Here is a 27,362-nt window from a genome sequence, read left to right on the forward strand (position 1 = left end):
CAGGTTCCCAGTTTTTGCAGCTCTTTGTATGTGTGTTCTAAGCCTCACCAGTTGCTCATTGTTATTTCTTATTGGGTTGAAATTTGTTCTGAACATCCGAGAGACTATTTACAACATACAATGATTTAAATAATTCTTCCACAATGTTTATAGTAATCAAATTAATAAAGAGAAATCATTTTTGACCTGAACACAGAATCTTTGATTTTCTAAAATTAATATTTCAACTAGTTTTTGCAAACTATTCTTGATTCTGTGTGGTTTTAATTCAGTTCTATTACATCCAGAAGTTGTTGGATCCTGCATAAAAAAAACTAAGTGCCACAGTTGTTGCTCTGAAGCTGAAAAACTCACTTTTTAAGATATTTTGACTGTGTATTTTCCCAAGAAGGACAGTTTAATTTACCAACTTTTTTATGAACACGTGTTGATATCTATCGCAGACATAGAAAGAATTTTAATATATAATATTACTCCATCAGTTATATATTTTGGTTGAAATAGCTTCTTTTTTTCTCTTCACTGGCTATAATATCACATTCAGTGGTTTCTTTGTACTGTGTTGCCATTAAAAATTAATGTTGCCAATTTTCAGTTAGCTGTGTATGACTACACTGTTGGTGGTATATGCAAATGAACAATGGTAAACTTCTCTCCATTTTGCCTGCAGCCAGAGCCCCACACTCTTTTGCTTGCTTTTCTCTGAGCTGAAGGGAATTCCCGAGACCTTTTAATTTGTTTTCTCTGGTCATGTAGCAGTAATTTCAGGAGCCCAGTCTTATGCAACAGCCATCTTTCCAGGAGTGAAATACTCTCAGGTTTAATGTCTTTGCGTAATACTTACTGAGGCTGTTTGTCCGGGAAGTGTGCAAGTTACAGCTTGTAACCGTTTGATCTGTTGTTACTGGATTATGCTATCTGGTTCACTATGTCTAGAATTCATCTTAGTCCTTTGGCTCAACACACATACTTCACAATTTCAAACTTTTCTGAATCATCAGTTTTTAATAATATTTACTTTGGGGAAGCCCGGGATCATTTCACCTCTTTGGGCCTCGAACATTCCCTTAAATGAAACCATCTGAGAGGTTTACAAAGGTAATAAATCTCTGGTTGAGCTGCCAATGACTCACAGACATCTGAAGCATGTCACAAGGAGCATTAATTACACACTGTTTTATATAAGAGGTCACATGGCAAAAACATTGGATACCACTGGTTTAACATATTTTATAAGCTTTTTGAGTGTGTTTAGTATTATTTTGTAAAGTAACTAGTGACTACAGCTGTAGTGGAGTGGAAGTTTAAAGAAGCAGAACATGTACCTCAGAAATATCATTTACAAATGTACTTTTTTTTCTATTTTTGGTGTTATTTCTGTCTAGCTCTGTCTGGAGTATTTCAAGTACATGCACACTGAAAACTGCATTATTCCAGAGTCACAGTGTTGTGAATTATCTCTGGTCATTAACATTAAATAAAGTTGTTTTCCTCTGATGCATATGCAAATGGTCAGAACAATGAACTTCAGTGATCGTAATAAAATTCAGAACCCATACTTGACATCAGTTACTGGTTACTTCAAACGTCTCAGTCTTTCCTGTTCATAGTGTCCGTTTGTGTACAGACAGGATCAGCGGTGAAGACAAAAAGATAAGAGGCTCTCTGTTGTAGGTCTGAGTGAAATCCTCCTCACACTTGTCACCTGTCTGTAGATTGTGCAAGAAGTTCTACTTGCTCATGACACATTTTGTGTGTCACAGTGGAAGCTACTGACAGACAGCGAAGTGGCTGTAACTAGTTATTAGAATTCCACAGCAGATGGAATAAATCCATCAGCAACAAGTCACAGATGATGAGTAATGACGGTCTGAATGAAATCAGATTAGAGGTTTCTGGCACACCTTCACCTACACCTCCAAGGTGCATGGAGGAGGGAAAAAGTCTTAAGAGGTCAAAACTCCAGCAACACAACATATTGTATTGTTGTATTATGTTTCGGCATGTGGCCTGAAACACATTACAAACAACATTTGAATAGGGTATGTATAAAGATGAAAAAAATACCAAAAAGTATTAAAAAAATATACTTTTTTTGAAAGACAACCAATCATGTCAGCCAATGGAGCACCTACAAAGGTGGGTTGGTAGTCATGTCATGTGGTTTAAGAGATAAAATTAGACTTTATTAATCCCTCAGCAGGGAAATTCACATGTTTCAAGAGCTTAGGAGTCATATGCAAAGTGAAAGAACAGTGACTGAGTTTTAAAAAAAATTAAAAAGAACATGCAAGACAAAAATAGAATAGTATAAAGATGAAGTGAAAAAGTAATAATAATAACAATAATGATAATTATAATAAGACTATATACACTATTTACCTTTTACTTTGGGATATGACCAAGGAGTTGCAATACATTTATAGTGTGTAGCAATGTACTTCTGAAAAATAGCTATGAATAAATTAATTATTGGCTTCAGGCCAATCATTGTCCCAGACTGACAGAGAGGTGAGGGGAGTGTGCAATAAGAAACATGGGTGATACCATGTTTGTATCCTAAACTGCAGAAGAGCAGCTAAGAGGTACTGTACAATATGTAAGAACTGGCCACATGTCAAATTAATGCTCAAAACAAATAGAGGCCAACCACTAAAGTAACTGCTTACTGTAACTGTAGCTGCCGTTAGCTCGTTAGCTCAATTAGCCTTGCAGCTAGCAGTTCACACTGGGAGCTCTGGGTTATTTATTTCTGCAACATGAACATCATAACGTCAAAACAATTTGCTATTCCTTCACTTTCTATCGATATTTTAGTTAATTTTGAAGGATTTCAACTAAAATCTTACACATTGCCCCTTTAAGTTTGTACAAAACAGAACCTTTTATAAAGCATTGTATAGAGCAGCAAGAAATATCACTAAAAACCATTAATAATGCATCATAAAAACATTATGTGATAAAAATTGTATCATCACACTACGAAACAACATAAATGAGAAATATTTAAGAACCGCTCCACAATGCTTCTTTCTTTGTCCTGAGAAATTGACATTACCACCTCTTTGACTGACCTCTAAGATGAAAAGGAAAGAAAGATGAAGGGTGATGTTGCTTCTCATTTGAAATGTATTGCAACAGGACAGGTAATATCATTCCTCTTAATGAAACTCCTATACAGTATGTTAGTACAAGGGATGTTTTATTCTCTATTACCATCTTGCATTGCGTGTTTTGATGGCAAACACTGACAGAGGAAAATTGTAAAATAACAGACTCACCTATCAATAAACATTATTTATAATTATAAACTCATAAACACTGTGCCCTATGTTTGCACTTTTTTTCTCTCTGTGTTGTTCTGCAAATTCATAGAAGGAACTAGAAAACAACGTTATCAACAACAGTACAAACAAGTGATAGTTCCAAACCATGTCGAACTGTAGCTGTCCGAGTTTGTTTTTCAGGTAAATAGCACTCAGATAAGAGCACTGTAGGTGGATAGGAAATTTGAAGAGGTTATAAGACAGCAGGGCAGTGAAGTAATGAAGAAATGTACATTTCCAAGTTTGCTAATGTTTGTTCTTTGTGGGAGATTCCCCGTGCCAGATTCAGTTCCTGATTGAGTAAGTGAATTAGAGGGTGTGTGCTTCACTTCCTCTTTCACTCTGTCTATATAAATACAAGTCCCAGTCCAGTTGTTGGGAGTCAGAGTGACACATCCAAAGCTGTCTGGTTCTGAAAAACTGCTGCTTCAGGTAAGAGTGGCTGTATATTATCTGCATGGGTCCAACTTTAAACTTGAGTTATCAGAAAGTGTTCTTAACAAAGGCAGATTCCAGTGTGGATAAGTTGTCCTGAAGTTGGTTCTAATGCGTGAAGGATGTTTTCATTCGATAGACATTCAATTACTTACACTTGGTAACGCTTGTTAAGTGGCTGCAAAACATATTAGGAAAGATAGTAGTGTCAATGCTGCTTGTTTTTTGACATGGAGGCCAACATTTCGATAAAATATAACGACTTAGGGAGAAATTAGGTGCTGATGTCTTCGAATGTCCAGTCAGACATGAGGAGTGTTTCATTTTTTTAAAATATTTTTTGTGCAAATAAATACAGAAAATAACACCTTTCTTCCTTCACTGCACTTGTGACCCACATGGAAATGTCCTGAAGACAGATTTCCACTGCTAGTCACATGTCTTAGATCATCAGTTCAGTCCTTCGACACATTCACAGCCTAAATCTTTTATTCGCACATGCAACACACTAAAGTTCAGGCAACATCAGCTGGAGAGAAGAGCATAAGATAGAATTAGTTAAATGTTTCTCATTTCTCAACGACTGATAGAGCTCTTCATTGTGGAAAAACAGCACGTGACAGCCGTAAAATTTTCTTGCACTGAAATATTGAAATTGTGTCTTGAAACGCGATGACTTGAATGTTCCAGAAAGTGCACTGTCCATCTGTAAAACCTCAAAGATATCTACACTGATTCAAATATCCATTTTCAGACTGGGCTAAAATGGAGGCCTGCGCCTTTAATCTCAGCCTAATTCAATCAAGTGCTCATGTGGTTTCTTCTACAGCTGACAATTAGCTCTTTCACAATCCTGCACTGATGCAGGAATCCCAAGACTGCACTGGAAAGTATGTTATTCAGTACAAGTACAAGTAGCTGTATCTCAAAATGATCTGAGACTTTCAGAGGGAAACATAACTTAACTTTTCAGTCCACGACATTAAGCTGTTGTGGAGTTAATGTTCACGTTAAGCCTTTATTCTAAGGTGCACAAGAAAATTAATCAGAGGAGAAAGATCTTCATTGACTGATTTTTTTATGCCTAAACAAACTAAATGAACTCACTTCATGACTGAATAAACGTACTGACCTTAAAGGACAACACCGTTTCATACTGTTTTACTTTGTTTATATGTGAATCTTTATCTTTAAGGAGAAGCCACTGAGTAAGTAATCTATGTTAAGGCATCTATCACTGGGATATCTGAAGAATAAGGAACCAGTAACTTGTAATAAAAGGGAGAGGCGCTCTATAAAGAGGAAGCCATGTTGTATTGCTTCCTAAATGTACTTTGTAGAAAAGCAAACGTGCCAATCACACAAAAGCAGAAACTTTGCCTGAATTTAAGGTGTCATATTGAGAAAAAACGATGATAATTCTGTCAACAATCTTGTCCTTTTTGTCTCCCAACAGTCAAGATGTCCCTGTTCTGTTGGCTGGCTCTGGTGGCCTTCATCCCTATGACCTTAAGCACCGAACCCGGGGTGAAGGTCAGACTAACAGCAAAAGGCCTTGAATATGGTAAGCACTGCAGCACCGGTTTCCTCTGTCAGTTGGAAAATGACAACGATCTCTCCAGTGCTTCATCATCAAATTGTCTTGCATTTCACTATAGGCAGACAACTGGGGATGGCATCTCTCCAGGAGAAACTCAAAGCCATCCGGGTCCCTGATTTTTCTGGGAAAGAGAGGGTGTCTGGCATCGGCAAGGTCAGGTACAGCCTGTCAAAGTAAGTCACCAATTCATCCAACACTGTAAATTCTGTTGGAAAACTGGGATACACAGAAGCCAAGTGCCTTTACAAAGAAGCATGTTGTTTCTTCCAGCATCGTTATCAATAGTGTGGGATTGCCGACATCTGCAGTGAATCTGGTGCCAGGGACGGGTGTCAAGATGTCCATTACTGGTGCCTTTATCAGTCTGCGTGGAAACTGGAGGGTCAAGTACCTCTTTATGTGAGTGAGAAAATATTTCGTCTTTAATGCACTTAAATCTATTGTGTGATATTTTTGCTGCAGCAGTGATGTCTCTCTCTTGACAGAAGGGACAGCGGCTCTTTTGATCTGGATGTGAAGGATCTCAGTATCTCTGCTAGTATTGCCATCAGCAGTGATGCAACAGGCCATCCCGCAGTCAGTAGTGCCAACTGTGCGGCCAATGTCGGCAGTGCTAAAGTCAAATTCCACGGTGGGGGCAGGTAAAAGAAACCCTGCCATGCACTACGATTGAAGTCATGTGAATGATCAGTGTAACTTTTCGTCCTTGACGTACTGCATTCTCCTCTAATTACCATGTTTGCTTTCTGTTGCAGCTGGCTGTACAATCTCTTCTCAAAGTACATTAATAAGGCTTTGCGAAGTGCAATGGAGAAACAGGTGAGGGAAATCCTCTTAACATGTTCTTCTTCTAACTTGTTCACAACTGCTAAGAGAAACTTTTACTGAGAGCAGCCATGGAGGAAACCCTGACACCCAAAAATGTGGACGTTATGTAAAATGAAATTTAACAGCTTCATGAAGTGTTCCTGGACCCATGTAGTAATATCCTTTATACAATTAAGTGGTGAACCCCGCCCTGTCCTTGCCTGTGAACATCTGAGCCTCTAAAACTCAATCATGACACTATCACCTGTCAGCAATGAAAATTTCCCAGTCTTTTGTTACCCCTGTCCCAGTTTGTTTGAAACGTGTTGCTGGCATTAACTTCACAATGAGCACATATTTACAAAAATCAATGAAGCTGGTGAGGTAAACCATTATATATATTGTCTTAACACTGTTTTTTAGTTGGGTAAATTTCAGAAAGGATTAGCAAATGTTCCTTAAACGTACTACAAGAAGCATTTAACTGGTCACTTTAATACTGATGCCTCTATATGACCTACATAAGCAAAGGAGACCATCTGCGAGAAGATGTGCTATAGTTATTACAGTTATTCTTAATGCCTGTCACCGGGTCAGATAAGTCATAATTTAAAACTGTTTTTTGGAGCAGAGTGTTGAGGATGAATTGGGAGGTAGCACAGCCTGAGGAAAGAAGTCTGTTGGTATGGTGCAACACTAAAGCAATCCATACTTTGTGTCGCCATCGTCATCTTTTGTCCACAGGGGGCGCCAGAACCATCAGAAAATGAACATTCTTTATAGTAGCTTTAAGTAAACAATGTAGACAATGGTATAAAAATACTCAATTACAAGTCAAGCTTACGATCTTGTGATGTTTAATGACTTCAGACACGACAAAAATACATTCCAATGATTGGAAGTTATCATGGAGAGCGTAGAGAAACTACAATCCTTCAGATCTGACAAAAAAAAAATCTGCTCTAAAAAACAAAAGTAAACAATGGTGTATTCATTTTGGGGCGCTTCTAAGAGTCATTTTCTCAGTATTCACTGTGTAACACCAAGTTTCTTTTGGAGTCTAACAATAGATTTTTCTGTGCTCTTCATTGTTGCAGATCTGCCCTCTGGTGACCAAGGCAGTATCTGATATGAACCCTCGTCTGCAAACTCTCAATGGTAAAAAAAGGGAAAAAATGTATTAGTGTCAAATAGTTGGATGTCTTTATGCTGAATGTCTGAGACTTTCTGCCTCACTGCAGTTTTGGCCAGGGTGGACAAGCATGCAGAGATTGAATACTCCATGGTGTCATCGCCCTCAGTTACAACATCCTTCATTGACTTGAACTTGAAGGTAAAAAATTGCACACCGTTATACTGTACATTTAAGGACAGGTTGGTAATAAAGAAATAGACAGTCGTGGTCATATCACAACTTTTCTGTCCGTCTTTGTCATTTAGGGTGAGTTTTACAACATCGGGAACCATCAGGAGCCTCCTTTCTCCCCAAAAGCCATCTCCCTGCCGCCCCAGGTCAACAACATGGCGTACATCAGCTTGTCCGCCTTCACTGCCAACTCTGCAGGCTTTGTCTACAACAGAGCTGGAATCCTCAGCCAGGACGTCACTGATGACATGGTGAGCTTTAACCTCCAAATTTCCTAATCAATCTGCCCTCATGACATCACACTGATCTACAACCTTTCTGTCAAAACAGATCCCAAGATTATCTCCCATCCGACTCAACACCAGAACGTTTGGAGTCTTCATCCCGGAGGTGACACACACATTCCACTGATTTTATAAGAAGCATTGCCTTCATTGGTGAGCAGTCAGCTGTATCTTGATGTATTTTCAGATTGCCAGGCGTTTCCCAGGCCTGATGATGAAACTGGTGGTGAAGGCAGCTAAGGATCCCATTGTCACTTTTGAGCCTGACAACATGACAGTTAATGTCACTGGCACGGTGACGGCCTACGCTATCCAACCCAATGCCACGCTTTCCTCTCTCTTTGTCCTGAACTTGGTAGGTCACACAGCTGGCATGATGAAAAGGTGAATACTGTAAAAAACAAAAAAAGACTTCTGTGTATTGTTTTGCAGAAAAAATGTACTCAAGGTTATCATGCTAACCAGCTAGTCCCAACTGCCCATGGCTCCTGTGCTAATGATGCAAGCTCACAGTGCGGGCATACCCCTGTCAGCTATTGGGCCACTAGCTACACTGCCAACTGAGCTAAGTAGGTAATGGCAGCTAAAGCTAGCAGCAGTTAGCAGTTGCGATGGTAATATGCTGCCCACTATTTGTTTTGTTTTTTGTCTATATATGAATTCAACAGGAGGCCAGTTCTTACATGTTGCTCCTGTAGAGCTCAAATAGACAACTTTATGTCAACTTTCCACCCCCTTAGCGTTTCCGTGTCACAAAGACAGTGTTAGCGACATGGCTACCGCTAGCAGTCTGGCTACTGTCCAAAGCAAAAAAAACCCCCTAAGAATCCCACTTTGGAGTAAAGCACAGAGTTGTATAAATAAGTAGGTAGGTTTTGTTACTTGCTGATCAAATGGAAAAAATGGCAGTTTTAAACAGTCTCAAGTTCCGCTGGGAAGAGGGAACACATCAGCGGGGAAACAGACTTTGACACAGTCACAGCACTCTCCATCGTCGGTCCACTCTCGTTTTACCTCAGTTTCTTTCATTCTTCCTCGTCACCTTCTGCCTCCTCCATCAGCGGGGTTCCTCTTTTGCAATGTAAAATTTCCACAGTTATTGCGGTTGTTCCACCGTTACCTGGGGATAGCGACCGGGTAAAACTATGCCTATTCCTGGTTTGGTTTTACAGTGGCAGACACGCCTCCTTACTGTCGTTATTCAACCCTCAATTTTCCATGAAAAATCGATATTAGTGAAAGTGAGGTTTATAGGAAACCAAGCTTTTGAAACCAAGAGTTTGAGTTTGACTTCATGTAATTGTCCTTACAGGAGACCAGTGTCAGCGCCCGAGTGTTTCTCAGCGGAATGAGGCTGGCTGGAGCAGTCACCCTAAACAAGTGAGTTACTAAAAAAAACACTACTTGCTCTCAGAAGAGAAAAGTGGGGCCAAAAGGTCTTCGTAAAAATGAACATCACAGTCTAATTTTGCCTGTCTGGTTTGCACAGATTTGATCTGACCGTGGGGACAAGTTCTGTGGGAGAGTTTCGGGTGAGAGCTGCATTCTAACATGAGTCACCGCAGGTACCATCAGTACCAACACAACAGACTAACCCTGACTCTAACCCCTGCAGGTCAAATCCCTCGACAGCATCTTTGAAATGGTCCTCAAAGTGGTGGTGATACCTGCGCTGAATGGTGAGTTCTTGCATTTCCAGTTTGTACTCTATATGAAGAAGGTGCCATATCATTACTAAATGCTCTGCTGACAGGCTTCAGGTACAGAACTCTGAATCTGAACAGTGCTGTATAAAACCCAAAAGAGAAGTCAAGCCAGTGGCGGATAGGCTGAGCTGGCTTCCTGTAACTTTTAAAATTGGTTTCAAATTCTTTCACTTACATTCAAAGCTCTAAATAGTCTTGGACATGTTTATATTGCACATTCATTATCATGTGTTACACCCCAATTTATGAAACTAGGAATGTGGTTTTGTTTAAAAGCAGTTATAATCGATACCGATATCAATGACTGTGAAAATAACGTGTCAATGTGAAAGGGGTCAGGCGTAATGATGAGCCTACAGAGAATTACCAGCTGAATCTGCTGTTTCCCTCAGCTTTATGGAGCTTTACATTGAGTTTCAGCTCATTGGTTACCTGTACAGCTGCAACATGTTTTAATTTACTCTCACCGCAACAGTCAGGCAGCAATTTTTTAGCGAAAAAACCCTTAAAACCCACTGAACACTACCTGCTCGGTATCCAAACACAGACAGACAGTTAGAGACTAGCTGGTGAACATAGTGGAGCAAAAAAGTTAGATATTTCCCTCAGAACTTGGTAGAGACCAAAAAGAGAGCTAGAAGAGAGTGAATGTTGGACTTACATTCACCAGGAATCCAATTAAATCATAATGTTGCTCCATAACTGCTGGATGTGTGAATATTATAAGCAAGGTGAAAGGTGATGTGATGTCTGTCTGTTCACAACTTGTTTCTGCTGCCCCCAAGTGGCCAGAACATTTTTTTTATTGCAGGTAAAATTAAACACAGGTGAAAGACTTGGTTGCCCTTTTTAAACAACTTTGTATTAATTAATGTCATATTTATACAACCTCCTAGCACATTGTTAGCATCTGTGCTTATATTGCATTTCACCTTTCATTTTATTTTCTAATTGAATTACACTGCATTGTCATTTTAGAGTTCATTTAATCCCGTGTGTTCTAGTTCTTGTTATGTTTATCTATTTTATGATGTTCAATATAATTAAAATTTAAGACAAAACCCAGGCTAATACCATAATAATGTTTGTAATGTTGGACTTTGATGCTCGTTTATTAAAATGTATGAATTTTGCTTCATAGTTCAACTTGCAAAGGGATACCCACTTCCTGCACTTAGAAACATGAACCTTCTGAACACCAGGCTTCAGATCCTGAAGGTAAGAGGCTGCATGTTTTCTGCAAAACTGCATGTTTTGTGGCAAGCTGCGTTTCTTATTTGACATGGAATTTAAATGAAAACAGAGAACTTCTTAAATGTGTAGATTATCAACAGAATTCATAACCTCAGAGCTGTTAATAACTGTTGAAATGTTTCTGTGGTGTGTTTTTCTCTAGGACAATATCCTGATTGGGACAGATGTCCAGTTCACAGGTTAAACAGCATTTCTGCAAACTCCCAGAGATTATTTCTGCACTGCACAGGCCACCATGATCACAGCCAGAGTACAACTTCTACGAGCCTGAGAAACAAGCATCTCCTCAATTTTTTTTTATAATTTAGCTTTTTTATTTTATTATATTTTTCTGTATCTTTTAAATTTGAACTCAGACCAGGTTTTCTAGATATGAAATGTAGATGAACTTTTCCAGCAGGGTAACTGCAGTCGTGTAGTAACAGGACACAGTCTGCAGGACAGGGTTTGCAGTTTGTCACATCATCTTCTTTATAATAACATGCTTCTTCCAAAGCAGATCGCAGCACTTTCTGCTGCTGACTTTGGGAAAATTCTTTCTAAAAACTTTCTGACTTTGTAGCTCACAGAGCGATTTGGGCAAATGTGCTGACCCACGACATCTTGACTGCAGTCCCAGAAAAAAATGCAAAGACAGCAATCAAGCACAAGACAAACAGATAAGATACAGTAGTTTGTATTAAATAAGCATTATATTTGACATCATCTTGACAGGTTTTAGTACTTTAAGCAGTTCAGTACGTACATACACATTGGTATTACTAGGGCTGCAGCCAACAATGATTGTAATCAACTTATCATTGCAGTTCTAGTAAATACAGACAAATAACACATTGCAGTTTTCACAGCAGTCCAGGGTGACTGCAAGATGACCAAAATTCCAGTATAACCAGCCTCTGTGTGTCTTCATTGTCAACAAGGGTAGTGTGCTAGTTTGTTTCCTGCGCTGTCACCTGGGTCAATCAAGGGCATGTCTCAGTCCTGCTTATGTCTGAGGCCACATGTTCATCAAGCTTGCTGTGCTTCACCGTGCCTCTCAGGGAGCTGTGACTGATGGCGCGGCCTCTCAGGCTCTGCGAGTTGGCCGCCAGTATCTATATTAAAGACACAAAGAATGAATGAGTGAATAAAGAAACCTTTTAAATTACCAGATAATGCCTTAAAGTTCTTCACTGTGTTGAAATTATGTCCTCCGACTGTTACCATTGACTATCAGCAGACTGTTTGTTCATGCTAGTTTCTGAGACCTTCATGAATTTTATGTGATTTTAATAAAGATGCCTAAATCTGAACACCTGGGATTGATTTCTAATTTTAGAAGAAGAAGAAGAATCTTTATTTATGTCACATATCATACAACGTACAACATGGTGAAACTAGCACTCTGTATTGAACCCATCACAAGGGAATGGTGGGCAAAGGCAAATCCACACCAAGAAGGATCATTAATGAACTTCAGAGACCCTATTAGTGCCACCGACTGTTGGCAGGATGTCTGTTTACTAAGTGACCAGTAGACCATCTCAAAATTTTATGTATTATCTGAAAATTCTATTTTGTAGAAAAATGTCTCCAGAATCAAACTAATTGATGCGTCGGTAAATTCAGATGGATTCTGATTGGCTGTCAGTGATCGTTTTCTTTGGGATCACTGACAGCCAATCTGTCTTTGACCTTATAGTTGTGGTATGGACTCCACCATGTACTTGAGTTAGAAAATTGTTAGAAAATTGTTCTATCTGTCATCTGTTAAGAAACCTCAAAGACAAATGGGTACACTCAAATTGTCTCTGTATTAAATCAACCCGACTGGTGTCAACCTTGCCAGAAGGCGATTTCAAATGTGGACAGTGCACAATACCAACTCACAACTAAGTGTTTTTCTTTTCACCACCTTGTATCAAGAAATAAGTACAAAATCTGGGGCACAATTTCCTGTACAACCACCGGAGGCATCTATCTTATTAAGTGTCTTTGGGGTAAAGTATGGTCTATATTCCAGCCTGCTTTCCAAAGATTAAGATGGCAGAACATCGTCACACTATTCGAATTGTAAGCAAAGACAGTCCAGTTGCCCTCCCCAACCTCAGCCTGGCATACTACTATTAATACATGTATTCAAATTCAAATTTACAGACAAGGAGGCAACTTAAAGGGTAACTCCATCAATTTTAACCGGTGCTTACATTACCCACAATTCAATTTAGCCACTGAGTGACATCACTGGAGGCAATTCATCAGATTAAATGCAGCTTCCTCTGGAGCCACAAAAGGCTTTATGCTTCTTGTTTTCACATACTGTATGCAGTAGTGCTCCCCAAGACCTATAAACACACTTTAATGTGTAGAATTGGTGGAGTTACCCTTTGAAAGGAAATTTAGAACTGGAGGAAGGAGATCGGAGTCAGCTCAAAGTTCAAACAAGGTTTTAATCTTGTACAAGAGGAGCATTCACAGAGCAACACGCAGGTCAGTTACTATTCTGTCCTCACAATGGTGTAGCAGAACAATGCTAGACAAAAAGCAAACAAAAACTCCCACAATCCATCTTCTGGTTTTGTGGTTTAATGTTTCTGTAAAACTGATACAACACAACAAAAAAAAACAAATCAATACACATTGTACATGATACATATCTGTACATGAAATGATGACAAAGCAAACATTTACAGCTTTAAAGCGGTCATTAACTCATTGCAGTAGCATATTGCCCTTTTTGGAACAACTATGAATTTTAATCAACACAAAAAATATAAATTTAAACAATATCTAGTTATACTCACGGACAAATCTTTCCCAAGGCTGTAACATAAAGAAAATGCTGCACACACTGTAGGCTGCTAGCTCATCAACTGAGCACATGGTGAGAAAATGAAACTTAAGAGCATTAACTATACCAAAAACTACCAGCAGGTGACAAACAGTTGAGGGATCAGCACAGTTACAAAGTGAAGACTCAATTTCTGAGGAGGAAACCTCAGCTATTTATCTATTTCTGTGGGTGTGTTTTCATTCTGAAAGCTACTAATTTATGCCCTCCAGCACTTAAAGAAATAATTAACAGAGAAGAAAATGACAACCTTCACTACCTTACAATACCATTTCAATACCTTACATGGGTCATAAAACAAGGTCACAGTTCACGTTAAACAGTTTTTTTGAATAGGGCTGTGTAAGACTTAAATTCACATACCTCTACATGAAGTACAAAATTCTCATCACAGTAATATTATAGCTTTCATGTCTGTGATCAATTTAAATGAAATCTTGATGTTTTGCTGCAACTTCAGTGCCCTGTGCAGAGAGATGAGGCTGGTTGAGGGGAACTGTGGTTTCAGCATTTTTTTCTAATGTAATTTCTTCTCCTGTCATTTATTCTAGCTGTCCATTCTTCTCCTGGACTAGCTGTGAGGATGGAGAAATCTGCACTGCTGCTGGTTTGTTGCCTGGTCATGTCTTTATCAGGCTCCCCGCTCTACCCATCCATTAGGTAAGTCCTCACTGATTTACACAAATTACTGAATTTGTTTGAAAGTGTTTAGTAGATTATTTTGAAAGTTATTTAAATCCATTATGACGGGTAAACTCAGGTGTTGAAATCTGAAGAAATACTGAAAAGTGTGTGTATATGTATATATATATACAAATATAATGTTGTGTGTGTGTATACACACATATGTGGGTAAACGCAGGTGTTGAAATTTGTAGAAATACCGAAATGTGGTTGAATTTGTGTATGTATATAATATAATAAGTTCATTTTAAAATCTTACTTAATTCTGACAAATTAAGTAAGATTAAATGTAACCAAGCTTCAGCTGAAATGATCACAAAGCTTTACAAAGTGAAATGTAAAGCATAATAATTAACTTCATATTTACAGGGATAAAATCAACATGTGTAAAAGAAGGATACACAACATAGCCTTGATTTCAGACAATGACACAAGGGCTCAAAGAATGGGCACATTCATGCATGCAGCACGATGTTTAAACCTTTCACTGCATGTCAGAGCTGTGCCCTCTGCACTTGTTACTCTAAAACGGGTCAAGATGTCTGCATTAATCAACACGTTACGTTTACACAGTGCCTTAGTCACAGCCAAGCTGCAGAATATTTTATTTGACAAGAGTATTCTTAAGATGCTGTTTTTGTCTGAAATCCGTCTTCACCATCAAAACTCTGTGTAATAATTGAATCAGTACATTTTCTTGCCAGACATTTGAATACATTTACACATCAGAATGGGATGATGTGTGTGTGGAAATGCTTGTGCGATAGTCTACATTCATTTAGTTGAGTTAACGTGGATGTTTGTCAGGTTCGGCCAGAGGGATACATCCATCCTGATGACATCTTCTATGAAGGATCCAGCAGAGCAGCTGCAGGAAGACGCCAGTCCTCCCAGGGAGCTGACAGAGATACGGTCAGTTTGTTAATATGGACTGAGTGGCCAATGTAAACGACAGTTTAAAGGGTCAGTTTACCCAAACTAAGAAAAAAAAATCTCACTTACCTCTAGTGAATCAGGATTGATTTGGTTTTTAAAATACCTGCCTGTTAAGATTTCTGCCTCCACCTCAGTACAAGAGAGGCGAATGAAACTGCTGTAGTGGTCTTCACAGCAGACACATCTTTAAATGTTTTATTTTTATTTTTTGTATTATTCAACATCAGCATGTACTTTCATAAAAAGTGTACCAGTTACTCTGCATAATTTCCAGACATCACTGTGACAGTTTTTATAGAGACTCCTTATTTATTAGAACGTGGTTCCAAAAAAAGAGGGTGAGATAGAAGGACACCTCAACATCTGGGCAAATAAAACAAAACCATCTGCACAGCTGGGCCATTAGTGTTAAGTGAAGAAATGTGCTTTTACATGAACTGACCCTTTAAGTTGCACTACCACTTTTATTGTTGCTTCATGGCACTACAGTTTACTTTATTTCTGAAAGCTACCCATGAATACTGTCACGTAATTAAGTGTCCACTTTCTGATGTTAGCTCAGGACACCACGCCAATATTTTGTCTCTTTTAAACCTATTCTATTTTAGCCAACTTTCCTATTTCTTAACTTGTTTTAATGTTTTGTTTAAATGTATTTTTAAATGCAATTTCTAATTTCTTTTAATGTAATGTTTATGCCCCTGTAAAGCACTTTGAGTTGCCTTGTGTCTGAAACGTTTCCTTGCCTCGCCTTGCCTTCAAACAGTGTTCTGGGGATCTTATTTTCGTGAAAACAGCTTGTTTATTCGTTTATGAAAGAAAGAAATATTTCTGAGTTTGCATTATTACCTCATTAAAATTATAATATTAAATTTCTGTGTTTGAATTTCTTCTCCAAAACTACAAAGAGCCCCTTTAAAAAGAAATATATGATATGCTTATTAAAACAGAAGACACCGTTAGAGGACGAACCAGTGGTTTCCAATATGTTATGGCTGATCTTTTAGAAAAAGCAGGGCTCCTTGTCGCATTCCAGAGGTCTGTGATTACAGTAGCACAGTAAAGAATGGTCTGTGTGTAACCTGCCTTAGCTCTAATCGTTGTTTTTTAAAACTAGGAGATACAGATATTTTATCAGTGCATTAATTACCTTGTGGACCAGGAAAATCAGAAGTCTAGATCGCTATAGGAGAAAGGGGCATTAGCAATATGCATTGAGTGACAGAGTAAAGAATTCACACGACCAGCAGGTAAGTTTTAAGTGTGTTATATTGTTTTGATTAAAGAAATAAAATAAATAAAAAATGAATAAAAAAAGTAAAAAAATAAATGTTTTACAGTGTCAACACACACATAAGATATCAACCACAGTTTCCAATAAATTCAGTCTCTGAATAAATCACAGTCTCTGTTTTGGGTAGCTCGCCACGACCACTGAAGTCCCTTCTACCTTTACAGAACAGGAGGGAATCCCAGCAGAAGAAGTCTTTGTGCAGATCTCAAACCCAGGAATCCATAAACAAGAAAAAGACCCGGCCTATAAAGGCCAAAAAGAGGGTTACTATATCATTCATGTAAATAAAATATACTTCTAAATGTAAATAAATGCATATAAACACATATTTATACATGTACATTATAACACTGTTTCTTAATAATTGTTTTACCCACTCCTTACTGTGCTTTTAAATGAACTGAACACAATATCAACATCAACATGAGCCAAAATGGCGGAATATTTCTTTACGTTCATCTCCTTCCTTTCCCTTTTTTTTCTCTACCGCCGCTCACTCTCAGAGAAAATACACTGAGCGGGGGGTAATGTACATAAACACAGATATATAAAACATTTTTTTAAACACTATACACATGAATTTAATGCCTCACTAATCCATATTAACATTAGCAGATGCACATTTCAGCTCCGTTCATCGGACTTTTATCAATAAAGTTTAGGCTACTCACCAGAGGCTCAACTTCACATACACACACACACACACTCCGGGCACAAGGAAGAATACACGGCTCGTCTGTCCAGGTTCCGCTTTTTAAGAGACAGGGACATGGGAGTTCAGTAATGTGTAACCTCAAAAATATAATTTAGCGAAGTACATGTGGCTAATGGCTGGAGCTAGCGCCGTAGCTGCTAATAACACAACTCACGTTCTCCTCCGTCTCCGTCACAAAACACACGGTCTGCTTCAACCCAGGGCAAAAGAAAAAGGCTTCGCTCTCTGCGCCGACGATAAAAAGTTAACTCAGACTTTTGGAATATCTGGCTTTCTTTCACAAAACAGTAATATCTGCAGCCGAAGCTTAGCATGCAGCTATCTCGACGACGGTCCGGCAGGGAGAGAGAAAAAAAAAACAACACGCCTGCACTTACAGCCTGACGGCGTCTGATTGGTTACTCTACTTCACATCACGTGAACTCCTCATGTCACCCGAATCTTTTACACTTCCAGAAAGGCACATTCCCACACTTGAAATAAACAAAACATTCTTTTAGACAGATGTAAATAAACGTGTGTATATTAATCTTTTTAATCTATTTATTGACATATTTATGATTTTATCATAAATCCTATTTATTCATTTTATGCAAGATTATTTCAAATCAAACTATTTATTTATCTGTCACAAAAAATATGAATTTATTAATTTATTGAACTTATCAATTAGTTGACAGCTGGACTAGGATAAGGGCCTAGTAACCTGGGTTACACCCTCCCCTTCTAAAGGTGTGTATGTCCCATTACACCCACATGACTATGAATTGGCCTTGGGGTTACTTGGAGGATGTCTGCATAGCCAGGGTTCTGGAGTGCATCGGCAAAAGCAAGGTTGAGGCCTTGGAAGAGTGACTGGACTATAGACAGCAAGGGATTTCCCAGTTGACCATACTGTAGTCGTTCAGGTTGTTCTCTATGCCTCTGGGAACGTCTGGGAACACTGTCACCCTCACTCTCTCCCACGATGACTGGAGAGGTTCCTCTTCCAGATGTCCCAGCTGCGGTTCCCTCATTGGTCCTGTCCACTGACACATCCTCACAAGGGTTATTGACAGAGCATCCTTCATCCTTGCTGCTGTCACTGAATGGCAGGTCTGAGAAAACAGGAAGGCTTTCATCCATAATGTTTGGTTCTGAGGGAGACTCAGAAATGCTCGGCTGAACAGGTAAGGTCTCATCCTCTTGTCTTGAAATGTCAGAGGGGGTGTCCTGAGAGTTTCCAAACAGAGCTCTTCTCACTTTGGGGGAATCAGTTTCTCTGTGCCTTGAGGTGACCTCAGCCTCCGGATCAACAACTGCTGAGGTTCCTTTCCATCCAGAACAGCTTGGTCTGTCAGAGCTTGGCTCATTTGAGGTGTCTTCCCCGAAAGCTGGAGGTTTCTCTGACTCGGATGGAATGATCTCCACAGGCATCCACTGTACTGTCCCTCTTTCAGGTGCACGTCTCTTTCCTCTGTCTTGTTTTTCCATGATTAATGTCTCTGTCTTTTCTTCCAGGTCAACAGGAGCAGGAAGCCAACCAGCTGAAGACAAGGTGGGTTGTTTTGTCTCTCCTAGATGTCTCTCCCTAGCAGGTGCTGTCTCTGGCCGGGTCAAAAGTCTTGTTTCAATGAAGACAGAGTTCAATGTCTCTCCAGGTAAGTAGTAGTAGTCACTGTCTTCCGACTCTGAATTGTCATCTGCCACCTCAGACTCGGCTGCGGCTTCCATTCTCAACTGTCTCCTTGTTCTAGGTTTGCTGATTGTCGGCTTCGGAGGTTGCTCGGACTCTGCCACAGGTAAGAACCCACACGGCAGCAAGAGGTCACGGTGTAAGGTGCGAAGTGGTCCATCTTTTCCCTCTGGCTTGACAGAGTACACAGGTAGGTCACCAGCACGTCTGACCACTACGTGAACGTCTGGTTCCCATTTATCGGCCAACTTGTGTTTCCCTCTTATCCGAACATTCCTCACAAGGACGCGATCTCTTGCCTCAAGAGTGGACTCGACGACTCTCTTGTCAAACCGTTGCTTGTTGCGCTCAGCTGTCTTTGAGGTATTCTCCGTGGCGACTCGGTAGCTTTCCTCTAGGCGGCCCTTTAAGTCATGCACATACTGGGAATGTGACTTGGGTTCACAGCTGGAAGGGAGGCCGAACGCCAAATCAACTGGGAGCCGGGGTTGTCTGCCGAACATTAGTTCGTAGGGACTGAATCCGGTCACGTCATTCCGCGTGCAGTTATAGGCGTGCACTAAAGGCTTGACAAATTCTCGCCAGCAAGACTTGTCCTTGTTTTCGAGAGTGCCCAACATCTGGAGGAGGGTCCTATTGAATCTCTCCACTGGATTCCCCCTGGGGTGGTAAGGGGTAGTCCTGACCTTTTGAATGCCAGCGATGGAGCACAGTTCTTTGATGGTGCGAGATTCAAAATCTGGACCCTGGTCACTCAGAAGCTTTTCCGGAAATCCATAATGCACCAGAAAGTTTTCCCATAAGCACTTAGCCACAGTCTGCGCTTTCTGGTTTCGAGTTGGTATCGCGACTGCGTACTTAGTGAAATGGTCTGTCAGTACCAGTATATCTTTTGTGTTGCTCCGATCAGGCTCCACCGATAGAAAATCCATGCAGACCAGCTCCAAGGGCCTGCTGGCCTTGATGTTACACAAAGGAGCTGCTCTTTCGTTTGGAGTCTTTCGGCGCACACAACGTTCACACCTCTTGATCTTCTGCTCTACATATGCGGACATTCTAGGCCAATAGAATCGTGACCTCACGAGGTCAAGGGTCCGTTCTATGCCTAGATGGCCTAGATCATCATGTAGGCCTCTCAGTGCTGTGGCTCTGAGTTCAGTTGGTAGAACAAGCTGGTGTGTGACTCGTCCATTTTCTTGCCGTGCTCTGTACAACACTCTACCTCTCAGCTCTAGACGCTTCCATTCTCGGAGCCACAAAACAAGTTCTGGAAGCTCTTGTCTCAGGGTGGGTGAGGGCATGTCTCCAGACTCCTTGTGCTCAATGACCACTCTGAGATCAGGGTCGGCCTGTTGCTTTGCTCTCATCTCCTCTTCAGTCCAATGACCAATCACAGGGAGTCCATGATCCTCCTCCTGCTGGAAACCACTGGGCAGAGCATCGGAATGGACGACGAGAGACTCGACCAGTGCGACTGATGGACATGTGGAGTTTTTGTGGGACCACTCAACATCATGCCTCTCACATATGGCCTTCACTGCATCTGGGAGAACAACATCTGGACTCTCCTGATCCTTCAGGTAATGTAGAGTGAACTGTTTAATCCTTTCACGCTCTTTCCTCGACACAGCATCATCTTGGAGCTCCCCATGTGGTCGACGAGAGAGTCCGTCTGCATCTTGATTCTGAGTTCCTGCTCTAAAAGTTGAATGTCGATAGAGCTGATAACCACCTGTAACTCGTGGCATCCAACTTCGCGGAGGTCAGGATGTAAGTTAAGGGATTACTGTCGGTGATGACAGTGAAGTCGGCACCGTACAAGTAATCACCAAACTTAGCAGTGACAGCCCACTTTAGCGCGAGGAATTCCAATTTGTGAGCAGGGTATTTCGCCTCACTCTTCGTCAAACCTCTGCTTGCGAAAGCGATGGCCCTCATCCGTCCATCTTGCTCTTGATACAAAGCCGCACCAAGCCCTGTCGTGCTCGCGTCAGTGTGAAGGACGTATGGGAGTTTGGGGTCTGCAAATCCTAAGACAGGCGCGGTGGTGAGCTTGTCAATGATCTCCTCGAACGCTCTCTGACATTCTGGAGTCCACCTCGTTCCAAAGGATTCCTTCGGATGGAAGTACACGTGAGTTTTTCCTCTTCCTTGACTGTGTTTCCTGAGGGGTGGGTACCCTGCTGTGAGGTCATTTAGAGGTTTGGTGATCTTTGAGTAGTTCTTCACAAACCGTCTATAGTACCCAGAAAAGCCCAGGAAAGAGCGCAGCTGTTTGAGATTCTCAGGTACTGGCCAGGTCTTTAAGGCTTCAATCTTCTGCGGATCCGTCTCGACCCCGTGCTGGGAGACAATATGACCAAGATACTTAATGGAGGTTTGGAAAAACATAAATTTTTCTGATGACAATTTTAAACCATACTCTTTAAGTCGGTGGAGGACCTGTAGTAATCTTGACTCATGTTGCTCCAAGGTATCCGAGAAGATGATGAGATCATCGATGAAGACCAGCGCCTCCTTGCGGTTGAGATCTCCTACACATCTCTCCATCAATCGCTGAAACGTACTCGGCGCGTTGGTAACCCCCTGTGGCATTCTATTAAATTCCCAGAAGCCCAGGGGGCACACAAACGCTGTCTTCTGTTTATCAGCCTCTTCCATTTCGACTTGGTAATAGCCCGATTTTAAATCAAGGACTGAGAACCATTTCGAGCCAGTCAAGAGGGAGAACACTTCCTCTAAGTTTGGTAGAGTGTATGCATCTCTTATGGTCTGTGAGTTGAGTTTCCGGAAGTCGATGCACAACCTCACAGAGCCATTTTTCTTCCGCACGACAACAATGGGAGATGCGAAGGGGGACTCGGACTCACGTATGACACCAGAATCTAGCAGCTCTTGAAGATGTTTCTTAACTGCATCTACATTGTGTGGATGGATGGGTTTGGGTTGGTACTTGAAGGGAGTGTTGTCGCTCAGCTTGATGTGATGCTTTACTTTGTTGGTATGACCAAAGTCCATGTTGTGCTGAGAGAAAACCTCAGGCATGCTATTGAGCAGCCTTGTGATTCGCTCTTTCCACTCCGGTGGTAACGGGGAATCCCCAAAATCAAACTCCATCTTTTTGGTTTCAGGAGCGGTCAAGTCGGCGGAGGACTCCTTTCCCATCACCTGTTGAACGGCGTGAATTTCAGCCAACACTGTCCTCGGAGGGATGGTGACGTCATGTTGGGTCTCATTCCTCAGCAGGATTGACATCGAGCAAGGGCGCTTGACAGGTAAGGTGCACAGGGAGCTAGCAACCTCTCCATTGGCTCCCTCTACTTGCAGCTCTACATCCAAAAGGTCGTCCAAGGATTTCAAAGAATGATGGGACAGGTGAGTCTGGAAAAATGACAGCGGGATAGTGGTCACCTGAGATCCCGTATCTAGCAGGCAGTTAACTTTGTGGCCTTCAATAGTGACTTGAGCAGTGCATTTTGTTCCAACCAGCTTGGGCGGCAGTATGGTTGAGGTGGTGTTAGCATTACCACACTTGCTAGCCACTTGCTTTGTTTTTCTAGGGCGTATGGTTGATCTTTTAGTCCCTGTTTGCCCTGCAACAGGGGCTTCTAGTAGTTTAACTGCTGGATGCCAGTGCTGCCATTTTGCTGATCCCATTGCCGTTGTTTCTCTCTAAGCAGCTGTCTCTTTTCCTCGACGAGGAGGGGATTGGGTTCACTCTCACAGTTGACTGCCAGGTGAGCATCTCCACTGCAGCGGAAACAGTACCATGGACGGGGCCTGCTGTTTGCTGTTGGCCCTGAACTGGACTGTCCGCTCACTCGCTTGTTGGGCGACTGGTGTCGAGCTGTCATGGAGAAGTCTCTTGAGAATGCAGACGATGGTATCTGATGACTCTGAACTTGGGGTGGACTCACCTGTGCTTGAAGAAAGGCAAGCTGATGTTTCAATGCTTCAATCTCTGTTGCTTCTAGGTGGTCGCTTTTAGCTTCCTGAGTTGCTTTCCTCATTTCTGCTGCTTGTGCTTGAATGTCAGTAATTTGTCTTTTCAATGTGCTGATTTCAGTTGTGTCAGGACAGTTGACTTTGGCTTTACGTGGGGTTGCAGTCTGCATGACAGCAACCTGGGCTTGTATCTCGTTAAGCTGTTTCTTTAAGACATCAGTATCAGTTACTTCTTTCTCAGGTGTAGTACAACTGTATGCAGCTAACTGATGTGATGCAGCTCTGAACTTTGGGACAGCAGGACTTGGCTTGTGTAGTCCAAGGTGTTTTTTCATACGGTTATGTTTACTTGCCTGTCTGTCTTCCTCTGTTCTGATCAGAAGCACCAGTTCAGCAAACGAGGGCGGTGCATTTGTTTTCCGCTCCAGCTGGAGATCAGCGATCAAGCCATCATTCCAGCAGCCTTGACAGAACTGCTTCAGGAGGTAGCGGTTTCGTTCACTCTCTGCGATACCACCTCGTCTGACCACAGCACTCAGAGCAACTTGCAAGCGGTTCAGGTAGTCAGAAGGCTTCTCATCATTGTTCTGCAGTGTCCCCATAAACTTGGCCAGCAGCTCATCTCCATCCTCTACAGAGCCATAGACTGAATCAAGTAGCTGAAGATACACTGATGGCAGAGCTTGAGGGCTGACATGCTTGATAACATCTGTAGCTGGAGGCAATAAGCTGTCCAAGATCTTGCGTGTTCTGTGCAGGTCAGACATGGAGGGATCTGTCAAGAATAAATCAACATTTGCTCTCCAAGTATCAAAGTCAAGTTCACTGTTTGGACAAGGAAACTTTCCAGAGAAAGGTCTGAGGTGAAATGAAGAGTGCATGGGAGACATAGCTTCATTAGCTCGCATGACATGTTCAACAACGACCCGTTGTACAGCAGGAGGATTAACATCACTCATGGTAAGTACTGAATGTGTCACTGCAGCACTGTCACCATTACCACTGGCTTTGATGGACTGGGACACTGGGTATTGAGTGTTCAAGTTAGCAGCCATGCTAGGTGATGGGGCGGCTGTCAACACAGCAGGCTGCAACTGACCATTCACACTGATAGGTAAGGACGTTACCTGTGGACTCGGAGTAGCGGCCTCGAGCCTTCGCAGAGCTGGTGTTGATGCTGCTCGGGCATCACCTCTCAATCCACGCTGATCACGACTGGGTGAAGGAGATGGTGGGAACACAGCTGGTAAGTTCCTGACTATCTCAGGTGAGACAGGTCCAAGCAGAAAAGAGGGCTGTTGCGTGACCTGTGATGGCGCTTTAATATTTTCAATCTCCTGACCAGTTGCATCAGATGTGTTTAACTGAGAGTCTTCGACTGGTGCAGTGTCAGCGGGGAGGTTCACAACTTTACCTGCACTCATCTTCATCAGTTCCTCTTGAAGTACACTTTCAAATGACTTCCCACTTTTATCAGCTATGGCTTGCAGTTCCTCAAGATACCCCTTGGTGGCGCTGCTGCTAGCAGTGCTAGTGTAAACACTATCTAAGGAGAACACCTTAAAGGTAACATTTGCATTAGCTGAGCTCTGATATTCTTTTGGCAATATAGGTCTAAATGTGTGCATTGCAGAGCTATTTGCAAATTCCACAATGGAGCAGAGATGATACTCTGATTTTGGATCATCAATAACTAGTATTCTGTTAATAGAGCCATAGCGTTTCAGGTGGCTCTCAAGCTCCTCGTCTACTTCAGTTTGAGTTAACCCATTAACAATAACTGAGTTACGAACATTTATCTTTTCATCTTTCACTATATCCATTGTACTATATTGTTGCTTACCCTTTTACTCGTGTCACTCAATAATATTCCACTTTCTCCTGGCTGGCTCGCCAAATTCTGTAACCCGCCTTAGCTCTAATTGTTGGTTTTTAAAACTAGGAGATACAGATATTTTATCAGTGCATTAATTACCTTGTGGACCAGGAAAATCAGAAGTCTAGATCGCTATAGGAGAAAGGGGCATTAGCAATATGCATTGAGTGACAGAGTAAAGAATTCACACGACAGCAGGTAAGTTTTAAGTGTGTTATATTGTTTTGATTAAAGAAATAAAATAAATAAAAAATGAATTAAAAAAGTAAAAAAATAAATGTTTTACCCTGTCAACACACACATGAGATATCAACCACAGTTTCCAATAAATTCAGTCTCTGAATAAATCACAGTCTCTGTTTTGGGTAGCTCGCCACGACCACTGAAGTCCCTTCTACCTTTACAGAACAGGAGGGAATTAGAAGAAGTAGTCTTTGTGCAGATCTCAAACCCAGGAATCCATAAACAAGAAAAAGACCCGGCCTATAAAGGCCAAAAAGAGGGCTACTATATCATTCATATAAATAAAATATACTTCTAAATGTAAATAAATGCATATAAACACATATTTATACATGTACATTATAACATTGTTTCTTAATAATTGTTTTAACCACTCCTTACTGTGCTTTTAAATGAACTGAACTCAATATCAACATCAACATGAGCCAAAATGGCGGAATATTTCTTTACGTTCATCTCCTTCCTTTCCCTTTTTTTTCTCTACCGCCGCTCACTCAGAGAAAATACACGGAGCGGGGGGTAATGTACATAAACACAGATATATAAAACATTTTTTTAAACACTATACACATGAATTTAATGCCTCACTAATCCATATTAACATTAGCAGATGCACATTTCAGCTCCGTTCATCGGACTTTAATCAATAAAGTTTAGGCTACTCACCAGAGGCTCAACTTCACATACACACACACACTCCGGGCACAAGGAAGAATACACGGCTCGTCTGTCCAGGTTCCGCTTTTTAAGAGACAGGGACATGGGAGTTCAGTAATGTGTAACCTCAAAAATATAATTTAGCGAAGTACATGTGGCTAATGGCCGGAGCTAGCGCCGTAGCTGCTAATAACACAACTCACGTTCTCCTCCGTCTCCGTCACAAAACACACGGTCCGCTTCAACCCAGGGCAAAAGAAAAAGGCTTCGCTCTCTGCGCCGACGATAAAAAGTTAACTCAGACTTTTGGAATATCTGGCTTTCTTTCACAAAACAGTAATATCTGCAGCCGAAGCTTAGCATGCAGCTATCTCGACGACGGTCCGGCAGGGAGAGAGAAAAAAAAAACAACACGCCTGTACGTACAGCCTGACGGCGTCTGATTGGTTACTCTACTTCACATCACATGAACTCCTCATGTCACCCGAATCTTTTACACTTCCAGAAAGGCACATTCCCACACTTGAAATAAACAAAACATTCTTTTAGACAGATGTAAATAAACGTGTGTATATTAATCTTTTTAATCTATTTATTGACATATTTAAGATTTTATCATAAATCCTATTTATTCATTTTATGTAAGATTATTTTAAATCAAACTATTTATTTATCTGTCACAAAAAATATGAATTTATTAATTTATTGAACTTATCAATTAGTTGATAGCTGGACTAGGATAAGGGCCTAGTAACCTGGGTTACATGTGCTTTAAGGAGAAGCCACTGAGTAAGTAATCTATGTTAAGGCATCTATCAATGGGATATCTGAAGAATAAGGAACCAGTAACTTGAAATAAAAGGGAGAGGCGCTCTATAAAGAGGAAGCCATGTTGTATTGCTTCCTAAATGTACTTCGTAGAAAAGCAAACGTGTCAATCACACAAAAGCAGAAACTTTGCCTGATTTTAAGGTGTCATATTGAGAAAAACGATGAGAATTCTGTCAACAATCTTGTCCTTTTTGTCTCCCAACAGTCAAAATGTCCCTGTTCTGTTGGCTGGCTCTGGTGGCCTTCATCCCTATGACCTTAAGCACCGAACCCGGGGTGAAGGTCAGACTAACAGCAAAAGGCCTTGAATATGGTAAGCACTGCAGCACCGGTTTCCTCTGTCAGTTGGAAAATGACGATCTCCAGTGCTTCATCATCAAATTGTCTTGCATTTCGTTATAGGCAGACAACTGGGGATGGCATCACTCCAGGAGAAACTCAAAGCCATCCGGGTCCCTGATTTTTCAGAGAAACATAGGGTGTCTGTCATTGGCAGGGTCAGGTACAGCCTGTCAAAGTAAGTCACCAATTCATCCAACGCTGTAAATTCTGTTGGAAAACTGGGATACACAGAAGCCAAGTGTCTTTACATAGAAGCATGTTGTTTCTTCCAGCATCGTTATCAAGAGTGTGGGATTGCCGACATCTGCAGTGAATCTGGTGCCAGGGACGGGTGTCAAGATGTCCATTACTGGTGCCTTTATTAGTCTGCGTGGAAACTGGAGGGTCAAGTACCTATTTATGTGAGTGAGAAAATATTTCTTCTTTAATGCTCTAAAATCTATTGTGTGATATTTTTGCTGCAGCAGTGATGTCTCTCTCTTTTTTTTTTTTTTGTTCAATATTTTTATTAGGAGGTAAGGCACATTAGAACAGGAACCAAAGTAATATTCACATT

The 27,362-nt window shown here is 41.1% G+C and overlaps 1 protein-coding gene and 1 long non-coding RNA gene across 2 annotated transcripts; one reads left to right on the forward strand and one right to left on the reverse strand.

Annotated features, from left to right (window-relative positions):
• Positions 1-3,686: 3,686 nt before the first annotated feature.
• LOC311254968 (bactericidal permeability-increasing protein-like) lies at positions 3,687-11,253 on the forward strand. Its single transcript, XM_084349061.1, has 16 exons — positions 3,687-3,758; positions 5,218-5,325; positions 5,420-5,534; positions 5,632-5,760; positions 5,847-6,002; positions 6,117-6,180; positions 7,266-7,326; positions 7,410-7,501; positions 7,609-7,785; positions 7,865-7,924; positions 8,006-8,173; positions 9,131-9,198; positions 9,308-9,350; positions 9,434-9,497; positions 10,666-10,742; positions 10,921-11,253. The coding sequence occupies exons 2-16, from the start codon at positions 5,223-5,225 to the stop codon at positions 10,960-10,962; spliced, it is 1,419 nt and encodes a 472-aa protein (XP_084205187.1). The 5' UTR covers positions 3,687-3,758; positions 5,218-5,222; the 3' UTR covers positions 10,963-11,253.
• Positions 11,254-16,479: 5,226 nt separating this feature from the next.
• On the reverse strand, positions 16,480-26,030 carry LOC311254974. Its single transcript, XR_014622299.1, has 3 exons — positions 25,837-26,030; positions 25,643-25,717; positions 16,480-17,272 (listed from the first exon to the last, which is right to left on the reverse strand). It is a non-coding gene; the product is annotated as an uncharacterized lncRNA (long non-coding RNA).
• Positions 26,031-27,362: the final 1,332 nt, after the last annotated feature.

The sequence above is a fragment of the Pagrus pagrus genome (assembly GCF_965226575.1).
Source record: "Pagrus pagrus genome assembly, chromosome: 3".
Taxonomy (NCBI): domain Eukaryota; kingdom Metazoa; phylum Chordata; class Actinopteri; order Spariformes; family Sparidae; genus Pagrus; species Pagrus pagrus.